Source organism: Pinus tabuliformis, chromosome 8, assembly GCF_031772625.1.
Source record: "Pinus tabuliformis cultivar Carrire ecotype Pingquan chromosome 8, CPIR1, whole genome shotgun sequence".
Lineage (NCBI taxonomy): Eukaryota > Viridiplantae > Streptophyta > Pinopsida > Pinales > Pinaceae > Pinus > Pinus tabuliformis.
Window position 1 is genome coordinate 1,814,544,440 of NC_142294.1, and position 13,187 is coordinate 1,814,557,626.

General features: G+C 33.0%; 1 protein-coding gene across 1 annotated transcript; it reads right to left on the reverse strand.

The window, feature by feature from the left end:
• Positions 1 to 7,819: 7,819 nt before the first annotated feature.
• Positions 7,820 to 9,485, reverse strand: LOC149243524 (putative LRR receptor-like serine/threonine-protein kinase At3g47570). The gene is made up of 2 exons (XM_089371232.1): positions 8,378 to 9,485; positions 7,820 to 8,277 (listed from the first exon to the last, which is right to left on the reverse strand). The coding sequence occupies exons 1-2, from the start codon at positions 9,483 to 9,485 to the stop codon at positions 7,820 to 7,822; spliced, it is 1,566 nt and encodes a 521-aa protein (XP_089227358.1).
• Between the last annotated feature and the right edge of the window lie 3,702 nt (positions 9,486 to 13,187).

The following is a 13,187-nucleotide window of genomic DNA, read 5'->3' on the forward strand; positions in this document are numbered from 1 at the left end:
TGTCTCTTTGTGGATATCTTTGAAACAAGGTATTATGATAGTCAAACAGATACCTTATGCCAGATTTATGACCTTGGGAAGTTGGAGTTCCAAATTACTCATTTATACAAACACTTTGTGTACATAGTACCTATAGGTTATAAATACATATATGTTCATTGATTCAATAATCTCACAATAGAATCATCGAGAAGGCCCTCTGCCCTATCCACATAACTACAACACCACTTATTAGTCCATACATTCATTAACCAACCAATAGCTAATAATTCATGACAAGAGCCATAAAAGATACACATCATATGAAAATCATATAACCATAAAATAACCAACATATAAACCATGGAAACCCAACCATAATATCACCAACATAATGGCAACAATTATACATGCATCATTATAGAAGAATAACTCTTATTAACATATGAGAATCTCAACCAATTCAGGGACTTCCACCCACCACTCAACCATAGATTGGGCTGAACCAATTCCCTCTGTCATCCAATCATCCCTACACCATATTCCAAGCGTGAATGTGGGATCTCATTGAATACCAAACAAAACAAAACCATGGATTTTAGAGGCCATATCGTCTCAACCCTCAACTAGTTATTCCACCTCATGGTCAAACATCACTAACCATCACTAGATCGGTCTCTACCAAAGTTTTCCAGGGCTCCAGAGCATTTGTTCCAACCTAGATTCCAGGACTAGTAACTCAACCCATAGCTTGGCGTAGGGCTCTGAAGGGTTTTTCCAACCAAGGTTTCTAGGATTAGTAACTCAACCCAACAAGGGATCCAAAGCATTTTTCCAACCAAGGCTTCTAGCACAAGTAACTCAACCCAAGTTGTTCCAGGCCTTCTAGAGTGTTTGTCCATCCAAGGATATGAGAACTAATAAATCAACCCACAACCATAAGTACATGAACACCAATCAAAAAGAAGAAGAAGGGAAAACTAACAATACCATGGCTATCCAAGAATGGCAAGGCTAGACAAAACCATTGCCAATCCAGGCAATCCTCCATGCCAATGACATATCATAACCAAATAACCACATGCATACACCATGCATGCCAAAACTAGCAAGTAAACCATACATGTAATTCGATACTTACAAAGCAATCCAACTGTAGATGACTTATATTGGAAATGTTTACCAGAAACAAAAGTTTCTTGATGGTGATGGTGAAGGAGGGAAGAGAGGCAGCGGACATCATGTAATTATTGACGGACATAAAAGATTTCACTGAAAGTATCGGCGTGGTGGAGCAGCGACCGACACAAATTATAATTTATTATCTAAATACAACTAATTTGCCCAATTTTCAATAAATTATTATTTAATATAAACAACACCATACATTTGGTCATGGAATTATTGACGAAGACCAAATAAATTCACCGAAAGTTTCGGTGCGGCGGTCACAAATAATAATTTATTATTTAAAGACAACTTGTTTCCCAATTTTCAATAAGTTATTGTTATTTAATAAACCCAACTAAAGTATCTTAGATTTTCATTGAGAGCAAATTATAAAGTGATTATAATTTTTTTTAAGGTAATGTTTTTTAAAAAGAAAGTGTCCAAATTTAAATAAAATTCATTTAAATTATTAAATAATTATAAAAACATTTTTAAAGTCAAAAAATTTTAATTTTTAAAATGATTGTTAGACTCCATGTTAACAAAAATTTTGAAAATCTCAAACTTTTACATTTTTTTTTTTTAATATATTAGAAATATGAATAAAGTGAAAAAAAATTAAAATATAAATAAAGTAAAAAAAGGAAACATTTATAGAAAAAATAATTTAGGTAGATTAGCTAATTCCTTATAACTTTACTAAAAATAAAATATTTAATAATCTTGTTATGAGGATGTACCATATTAGTTGGTTCAATACGTCAACCAAATCCTCATAATGTGACTAATCTGAAAGACATTTATCTACATTATGGATCACAAAAGTCTTGGATGTTGATATTCAAGTGCATCTTCAACATGCACATGAAATGATTGAGTTCCTTCAACTAGAGTCGCAACTACAAAGAACTGGGTTGCTAGAGAAGAGTGATGCTTCCAAGTCTTTGAACAATACAAATATAGCGGATGATTCCAAGTCACTAATGCAACCAATTTCAAGTGTCGAAGTGGTCCTTGATCCAATTCAACTTTCTTCCAAACCAATCATCAAGCCATGGGAATTAATCCAAAGTAACAGAAATTGACAAGGCTTAGGATATGTCAAAGATGACGCCAAATTGCATATCCCAAATTATTCAAGGCCCATTAAGTTTGTCAGTGCAGGGTTTCTTGCACAAATCACATCGGCTAGTTCTGAGAAAGTTGAACACAAACAGAAATACACACAAATTGAAGTTGCAGTCAAACCAAAATGCCAAAACACTGGTCATCTGGAAGATCGGTGTTTTGATCTCCATCCTTGTCACCATTGTGGCAAGTCAAATAATTCATTAGCATAATGCAGCAAACAACAACAATCAACCAGATTGCAGATCGATTATTCATGGATTGATCCCTGGGAATGGTCATCCACATTCAGAAGATTGTATAAGTTTTACAATTGAGTTCACCAGACATATTGCAGCCAACAGTAAATGAAGATGGTACTCTTGTGCAGTTGAATGGGGGAGTACACCAGTGAAACACTCCTACACCTGAAAGGGGGGAGTTCAGATATAATTTGAAGAAGATTGTCTCTCCTTTCAGCTGACAAAGGGGGGGAAATGTCAATGAAATTGATAGTGGTTGTCAGACTGAAAGTCTCAACAACATCAACGAAGCAACCAATGGACATTTCGATCAACGAGTAAGTTCTTTTTTACGAAATGAAAATATTATTTAAATGAGTTATTACATATGTGTGTAAGACATTAAATTTTATGCTTTTGAAGCATTTTCCAGACATTTATGTAATTGATGTATGCTCATATTTTTATTTATATCTTGAGTAAATGATCTGAATTGGATCATTATAATGTTTTTCATCCATCTCGATGCATTTGGAGTGGAAAATGTGGAGGAATCAAGTCACGAGACCATTTTTACTAGCGAGACACAGTTTGGCAATACAAGGTCTGAAACCTTCCGGGAGAGTTTTGAGGCATCAAATAATGTTTTTTTTCGCGGTAAAACTTTTCCTCTTAAGTACAACAAATTTTAATGCTATTCTACACACAGAGAGCTTTCTAACAGCGCAAGAATCACATCAATCGGAGTCTGTATGCAAAAGTTATGCCACTTAGAAGTTGACCTTCATGTTTTCACACCTATAGTTCAGGAGGATGAAGCATCAGCCCCATTATTTATGGAAAAGGGGATAGCCACATTTTTTTGGTGTAAAATACTCTAGAAGAGTCTATTTTGTAACTCTAGTTAAGAGTTGATGTAGTCAAAATTAAGCACTAGTACGCTAGTGGGTTGTGTTATAACCAAGCCACTAGGAGGAAGAGGCATTCCATTCTTTCGAGATAATTTTTTTTCCAAAGTTGAGCAAAGATAGATAGGAGAGATAGGAGGTAGAGCACACTGAGATTATTTGTGCACTGTAGCAGCTCATGGGCCACAAACATTACTTCTTTGTATCTGCAGCCATATTTCCAGATAGAGAAAGAGAGTGAAGCGACCTCACATTCTAGTTGGGTTTTCTCCCAAAAGGATTTCCCAGAGAGAATATCCTGTGTATGATGCGTGTGTGTGATTATTTTGTCATTCCCTACTCTTCTGCTTGATTTACTTTTACATGCATGCACTAATTACAATTAATTTTACAGATCTAGAAATTAAATAAAATTGTAATAGTGTAGAATCTCAGATTTTTTAATATAATATTATCATATCTATTGTGACGAATTGTCCAATGGAATATCCACGACAGTTTATAGATCAGTAAATCCAAGATCTAATTTATTTAATTAAGAAGCATAGATCAACTGTCACCTAGGGTTTGGAAAATTTATACTACCTATATAGAGCATAATCCAAGAAATGGAATAAATAGTATGTCCTTATCATTTATATTTTTCCTCAGGCCAAATTCATAGAACTTGTTTTAATGTACACCCAAGTCAAGGCTGAATTTTGATAACCAAAATATCCATAATGAGGCATTTTGGTCTTTAAATATAGTTTGAACTTTTTATACATTTTATAGATTAAATTTATTTTACAGATGGTGGAACTCATTATGCCATGTTCTACATTAAGATATTCAATGTATTTATTGATTTCCCTCATGAAACGTCAATGCATTTGTTTCTTGACTAATAGATGGATAGAATTGGGATGGTTGAAAATCAATTCCTAATGCAACATAATTTAATATTTTAATAATTATGGTTCATTAGAGAAGCAATGAAACTTGGCTCCCAACATCTACAACCCAAAATCCATGGTTCAAAAGAAACCCATGGCAATTCTTCATAGCTAAATCTTGATTCCCAACATTGATGAGCATGCTTTGGCTCACCATGGGGAAATTATTGCAAAGTTTGGATTGGAGCATTTGAGGTGGAATTGAAGAAGTCAATATGAATAAAGAGCATGAGTCTACACATCCTAAAGTTGTTCATCATCCATTCAAGTCAACAATTAAGCCTAGTCTCCCTCACCTTATTGATTCATCAACCCTATAAGGTGAATGTATTATCACAAATTGGATGCTAAATAAACATGACTGTGTCATTGAAAATATTGTAACATCTATAATCATTTACTACTTAATAATCAATTCTATTTATTTACAGGGGTTAACTAATATTTGGACTTAACTTCTCGAGTGGAGTTATCTTTTTATCTTCACTTAGTTCTAACTATGTATGTACTTTAAGTGAGTAGGTTTTTATGGGCTCTATTTCTTTTTAATTTTTTTTTAATTTTGGCAATGCATGTGCCCTTGAAATGAAATGGATTATATGTACTTGTGGATTTCTTTGAAAATACATTTACATACATTAAGTACTTGCACAATTTGAGCCTTGAGGTGAGGTTGTGACTCATAACTTTGAAGAGGTACCCTTCATTTTCCTATCAACCATGTTAAATATTTTTACGTTATTATATATAATAAAATCCATTTATAAGATATTAATGGAATATTTAAATTTTGGTGTGATACTTGTAATTTATATAATGATAACATGATTAACCTACCTTGATAGAATGGCATGTGCATGGTTCAACCTATGTAGGCCTAAAGGTTTATAATATGTGTTTCATCTCAGAGCTTAAAGGTTTGAATCTATAGTGGCCTGTGGCATGTACATTTTGATAAACTAAGCAATAAAATATATTCGTGGAAGAAGTCCCTTGTCCCACAAATATGGATAAGTGACTATTGAAATTAAAATAAGAGGTATAAGGTATTAGATCAACATTGTAAGAGATGGTTTTTTTAGAAGAACCATAATTATTAAAATGTGACCAACATTCAGTAATACTATGATGAAAAGTTCTATGCACAATAATTTTGTATTCAAATGAAGACAATGTAATGAATTGATTTCCATAATCACATGTATTATCTTGGATGATGACCTTTACGCATTATTTTCCAAAATTACTAATTGAAGCATCATTTGAAGTTCAATTTGAGGTGAATTGATAGTGGCTATCAATTGGATCAAGGAAGTTTGCTTGGAGTGAGTTATGATTTGAAATAAGATGTGTTTTGAAAACTTTCGTTTACTAATACTTGCATAATTGATTTAACGTTGCAATACACCTCTTAAATCCTATTTAATTCACTTTATGAATGCTTGTCTCAATCATGTTCATAAAAATATTATTATACATAATATTTTTTTTCTATATGGCTCACAATATCAATTCTTGTCGGCCTGACCTTGAGAGTGTCGAGAGAATTGAACCCATGACCTCTGAATCAAAGGTGCTTTTAACCACAATGACTTAACCAAGTTAGCTAACCCTCGAGGCTAAACTTTATTTTATATTATTATTATTATTAATTATAAAGAATTAAAGTATGAGTTAAACAATATTCTTAACCATGGATGTTAACCCCCATTTTACCATTGAAATTATTAAATTGTAAATAGCTTTGTCACAATAACATGGGTCAATACCATGACTTATCAATACCTCATACCCAATATGACATGTGTTGATATGAAATTTTGTATAATTAGTTAATTTGAGATAAATTAATTAAAAGGGCATAACTAACTTAGAGATAAATCTTAACCCTTGATTTGTGAATACTAATATGAATATTTTGGTATATTCAATGCAGGTTAAATATCTATCATCTGCCTAATAATTACTAATAATAAAATTAAAATTTTAGAAGGCCTATCATGAAATAGACATGCCTATCAACATAATTAAAGATTTACCCAAAATAGATTACTTTTAAATAGTGATTTACTAAGAAGGTTCATCAAGGCTTCATGAAATAAAGAACATTAATTTGAGTGGTTGCATTGAGACACTTTTTAGTTTAGATAGATATTCCATTAGCTAAGGAGTGGCCCCTACCTCTCTTATTACTCTTCCTTTCTCACATTTTTTCTTAAGGTATTTTCTTCAATTTAACTTAACAATTTATTAGCTTGGTAAGCCAAGATTATAACTAAGGAATTTAATGTCACAATACGTTATGATCTTGGTGTATCGAGATGACAACTATGGAGCTTAATACGTGCTTTTTCAAGGATCTTCAATTATCAGGTATTATTTATGGAAAATTCTTTGGAGCTTGTTAAGGGATCTTTAGAGGTAACATTGTGATCAATCTTTACTTTTTAAAATCTTCTTTAGATTTCAAGTTAGTGATCCCATATTTTTCTTGAGACTTTTTTATTGTCAATCATACTACTTTATTATTTAATCTAATTTTAAAATTAAGATTATTAAATTTACAATTAATAAATATCCATTATTCTATTCGCCACATTTATTTAATGGAATATTTTCAGATAAAAAATTTAATCCAACATATATTTTTTTAATTTAAAAATAATTATATTAATTCAAAATTGAAAAATATTTAAAATTAAGACAAACCTATGGGGAAGAAATACTTAAAACCAATAATTATATAGTTATTAAAAATCCAAAATATTGGTATTATAACCAAGAAAAATGATATGGACTACTCTTTGGAGAGTGGATTATCATATGAAAAAAAGAATTGGCAAAACATTGCTGAAATAACATAAATCAATGTATAATATGAAAACGACAATATTAAAATGTGATTTATTAAAAAAAAATAATTGAATTTACAGAATCTGTGTGTTTTTAGCGAACACCTAAATCGATCTTTGGCATTCAAAGCTAATTTCTTATGCACCTAATTTCAGATAATAAAAAAATTTACCGGATGCACCCAGCCTTCACAATTTGCACACTTACTTTAAATCAACGAGTGCTGGGCCATCTTCAGTAGTCCATCTTCAGACAACAATAAAAATCTTTCCTTCAGACTTCTCGGCCATCTTCAGCATGCAGTTTCTTAAGAATGGTTGTATCCATAGCTTGGTCTATACCCACTAAACAATTTGCTTCATGGATAAGAATATCGACATAATGGATGGATAATAAGTGAAACCAAATGTAGATTTGCAATCCATTGAATATAGTGTTGCAAAGGAAGCTAATTTCCATTGGCAATAATTAGAAATAGACAATATATAATAACAAAATTTTGCTTGAACAACTAGAAGTACAAAAATATTGTCATTCTAGGAACAATAGCTAGAAGTACAAAATATTGCGAATTGCAAAAACAATGGCAGCATTGAAAATCTTTGGCTATTATTAACTTCACAAACTAATATGTAGAAGATTCTTCATTTGATGCAGGGGCATCATTCCTTGTTGCATTTGTATTGCTAAGAAAATTGGATATGCTTCTTGCCAATCCCCTAGAAGCAACTCTATTTTCCATTAAATCCTCTCTAATATTCTCCAACATCCTCACTACAACTCGCATAGTCGGTCTTTCTTCTGGTGAATGTTTTGAACAAAGAAGACCAATTTGCAGCAAAGAAACTAGGCATTTGCATGCATTGTTTTCTTCAAAATCATCTTCATCCACCTCAGTGAAAAGACCACTATCAATTACTTCCTTCAATCCATTTGGGAATGTGGAGTTCACCCAATTGTGCAAATTTAGGTTTCTAACAAATATGTCACTAGTTGGTTGTTTTCTGGTAAACATTTCCAATAGCAGAATGCCATAGCTGTAAACATCCCCTTGGGTGGAAACTGTCCCACCCAATCTATACTCTACAACAAAAGAAACTTTCATTAAATTTTACTCTTTCAATCTTATATAATATTTTAAATGAAAGAAGACAAGTGAAAATTATGTTCTAAAGAGACATACCTAGGGCAATATAACCCACAGATCCTCTCAAAGAAAGTGTTGAAGTAATTGAATGAGTAGAGCTTTCACCAATCAACCTTGAGATACCAAAATCTGTTACATGGCCTGTCATATCTCCATCCAAAAGTACATTGCTAGGTTTTAAATCACAATGCACTACTTGCACAAAACAATCGTGATGAAGATACTCCATGGCATGGGCCACATCTGTTGCAATATCTAATCGATCTTTCAATCCCAATTCACAGATATCCTCACCATTGGTGTCATCTCTATTAGGATACAAATTCTTCTCTAAGCTTCCATTAGAGATAAAATCAAACACTAAACCTTTGAAATGAAGGCTAGAACATGAGATTATGATTTTCACTAGATTTATATGTCGAACCTTTTGCAAGACACTAGATTCTGCTTTAAAACTCTTCTCACCCTGGTCATTTTGCAATTGGAAAACCTTCACAGCAACAAGTGTGCCATCATTCAAAATTCCTTTATATACTGACCCAAAGCTACTTGTTCCCAACAAGTTGGCTTGGGCAAATCCATTAGTTGCTATGTGAAGCTCTTGATATGAGATCCTTGGATGCTCTAACTTTTGGAAAATAGCTCTTGAGACATCAATGTTTTGTATATGCATATTCCCTCTCCATAGGAATCTTAAAAGTAGACAACATAGTATAAAAGCAATAGCTCCACTTATTGGCAATAGTACTTTTTTGACAATTGTAGGATGACCTCTTGGTGTTGGGCAGGCATATAACTGGAATATTTTTGGTCCACAAAGGTTAGGATTTCCATTGAAGGACATGACAATTGATTGATTTGCAAAAAATGCTCCTTTTGGAAGTTCCCCGATGAACTTGTTAAAATATAGGTTCAAATACTGAAGCATTATCAATTTGTTGAGAGTAATTGGTATTGTCCCTGATAAGAAGTTGGAAGAGAGATCTAGGCTCATAAGATTTTGTAAATTTCCAAGTGAATCTGGAATAGAGCCTTGAAAGGAATTTCGAGATAAATTCAAAGACAATAGTTCAACACAACTTCCAAGGGTAGGTGGAATGGCCCCAGACAAGTGATTAGTAGAAATATCTATAACTTGAGCCATTGCTATTTTACCAATCTCCATGGGCAAGGAGCCTTCTAATAAATTCCATGACAAATTCAAATAGAAATGTAGATTATATAGTGCAACAATTTCTCTTGGTATGCTTCCAGTGAGTTTATTATGAGACAAGTCAAGCAATTCCAAATTTGTACAGTTTCCCTAATATTGCGGGTATGTTTCCTGATAATTGGTTGTGATGAAGGAGGAGATCTCTTAGTTGTCTAAGGGGTGCAAGGGAAGTGGGAATCTTTCCAGAGAGCATGTTTTTGCTGATGTCCAAGAGACCGAGATGTTGTAATTGTTCAAAGTCATTAGGTATGTTTCCCTCTAATTTGTTGTTGTCTAAATATAATGTTTCTAAATTTTTAATGTTTCTTAAAGATGGAATACTACCACTTAAATAATTATTAGATAATTGGACATTGGTTAGGCTACTAAGATTGCATGTAGATGGAGGGATGCTTCCTTCTATCATGTTGTGTGATAATAACAAGATAGACAAATTGGTGGAAAGTTTTCCTATGGCAAAATGCAAGACACCACTTAGCTTGTTATTGTGCAAGTTTAATTGTTTTAGATGTGAACAATTGGTAAGGGCTACAAGGAAGGGCATGGTTGTAGCACTGTCACTACTAAGTTGATTATTGTGCAAGAATAATGTTTCAAGGAGTGGTAGCTTACCCAATTCTATAGGTACACTCCCACTCAACTTGTTGTTGTTTAGAGCAAGGATTGTGAGTTTTGAACAATTTCCAATGGAATTTGGTATGTTTCCACTAAGTTGATTTCCCCATAAACTGAGATAACTCAAGTTGACCATATTTGACAAAGAAGTGGGAATGCTTCCTATAAGTTTGTTTATGAAAATTCCCAAGCCAATCAAAGAAGAGACATTTGAAAAAGATTCAGGGATAGTCCCTGATAGTTCATTGTCAGAGAGATAAAGCAATTGGAGACTAGTGAGTAAGCTCAATTCTTGTGGTATACTTTCTGTAAATTTGTTTGTTGAAATTTCCAAATCAGTCAAAGTGGAGATATTTGACAAAAAGGTGGGAATGGGTCCTGATAATTCATTATGATAGAGATAAATAATTTGGAGACTACTGAGTCGACCCAATTCTGGTGGAAGACTCCCTGTGAGCTTGTTTATACAAATCTCCAAGTGAGTCAAACTGGAGATATTTGACCTGTGAGTTTGTTTATACAAATCTGCAAGTGAGTCAAACTGGAGATATTTGACCAAAATATGGGGATTTTGCTTGAGAATTCACCATAACGCACTTGCGAGACATTTTTTTGCAATCTCTGAAATAATCAAAACGAAAATCTAATCTAGGTTTCCAAAGGAAAAACGAATGATACCTGTGAGATTGTTTGCTCCCATGTAAAGCTCCTTCAGATGTGTGAGGGAACCCAACTCCTGCGGAATGCTTCCAGTGAGATTATTCCGAGGATAAATGAAGATTGGGTGAAGCCACGGAATATTTTTATAGATGATTATGAAAACAATGTTTTTTATAAGAAATATTTGGTTTATTTTAAAATTTAATCATGGAAAGTTTTAATAGGGGCATTCATGGATCATCATATTTTTGATAAGTTAAAATATTACGGAGTGTGATATTGAATAAATATTTTGAAACTAAAATTTAAATATAAGGCATTTTAAAATAAGGTTTTAGAAGATTTTATAAATTAAAGATATATTTTAATTTGCACTTTAATTTTACATAATTTTAGAGATACAAGATAATTGAAAGTAAAACAAGAAAATTACCTTTTAATATGAGGAAGAAATGTAATTTCTTCCTTATTTGATATGGAGATGAGTAAAAAAAATAATTTACCTTTTATTACTAGGAAGATATGTAATTTCTTCGCTACTTAATATGGAGATGACACGAAATAGTAGCTGACCAAAAATTAAACCATATATCACAAAGTTCACATGAGAACATTTGATTTTATTTTTATTTTTTGTCTAATTAATTTATTTATTTGCATTTTTATTGGTTAAAAACAATAAGGTCTTATTTTGTCATCATTGCACTGGGCACTATCCCAGTTAACTATCAGCATGGAAGTGGGAGTCAGTGATCTTGCAAACATATTGTGTGATATTAATGAGCAATAATCAATACCAAACCCAGAATTGAAGTTTGGGACGTACTATATGGGTAATGTAGAAGCATTGAGCTTGACGAAAGGAAATCAATAGAGATAGTTATATGGACGGTAGGGGCATAGCGTTATAAATAATCGTATTGATGTTACTTAATAAAAGTATACAGATTTGGAAATAGTAATATCTTAATTTTTTTACTAATCTTTATTTTCATAAAGATTTTTTTGCATTTACACCTCAATGAAGGTAGGAAACATGAAGAGAGGTATACAAATTACGAAATAGTAATATTTTCATTTTTTTATTATTTTACTAATTTTTTTATTTTTATAAAGATTTTTAAATTTTTAAAATAATTTTAATATATATATATATATATATATATATATATATATATATATATATATATATATATATTAAAATTTGTATTTGTATTTTAAGTAAATTGATCGAGATTTTTTTCCAAGGAAAAAAAACGAACTTTTTTATAAGAAGTAAAAAAGTTACATGCAGATGAGTTAACATTCTAAAGTGTTCTGCCTAATAAAAGGCCAACCTCCTCTAGAGAGGATCATCAGCACCCCTACATCGTGCTGCTCAAAAAGTACACATGCACTCGGCCTAGGCAGCCGAAACCAGAAAAAAGAAAACATTTACCAGATGTCCGAGATCCAGCTGGGCCTCCTTTCAAGAGGAAAACGACCCAACTGATCCATACCGAAATAACATAAACACAGTCCGCTCTAAAAAACGGAGCATCAATGTATCTGAAAGTTGAACAGTGGCCAAAAGTATTTAAAGGCTAATGCTACCAGATTTTCATGAAACGACAGAAAACATCTAGAGCATCTAGCAAAAAAGAGAAAACTATGCATATGGAGGGTGATCCGACACCCGGATCTGATCCTGGTTCTGCTCAGTTATTCTCCACGAGCCCATATTTTGTTGTAGACCTGCCTTTGAAAGCCCATCTGCGACCTCATTGAATTCCCTGTATATATGTTCAATGGAAAAGACATTAAACTGCTGCTTTAAGGATTGGATTTCTTCTAAAAGAGGCAACAACATATAATTCTGGCATCTGAATTTCCCAATAACCCAATTTATAACATTCAAGGAGTCTCCATAAATCTGAATAGTGAGGATGTTAATTTGGATGAGCCAACATAGCAGAAGTTTTAAGGCAGAGAGCTCGGCAAAGTTATTTGATCCCGTTCCAACTCCAACTGAAGCCTTGAGAGAGTGAGAGTTATTTATGTGAATGCATATCCCAGCACCCGTGATATTGTTTTGTGCGGCACCGTCGAAAAAAGCCCACGGGATCCCATCCCGAATATTGGGTTCTGTCCTCTGATTTTGATTGACATGTTCCTCATCCAAAGGAATGTTGTCAAGAATGGCGATGCTTTGAATGGCCACTGCAGCCACGGGTGTTAACTTTTCTCTAAAAATGCTGCGATTCCTTGCAAGCCAAACGCCCCAGCAGATGATGGGGGGCAGATTCCTCAAGTTCCTCCCCTGAAAATGGTTCCACCAGTATTCCCAGGTTGCATTCAGATTGTCCCCTTCCCATCTAA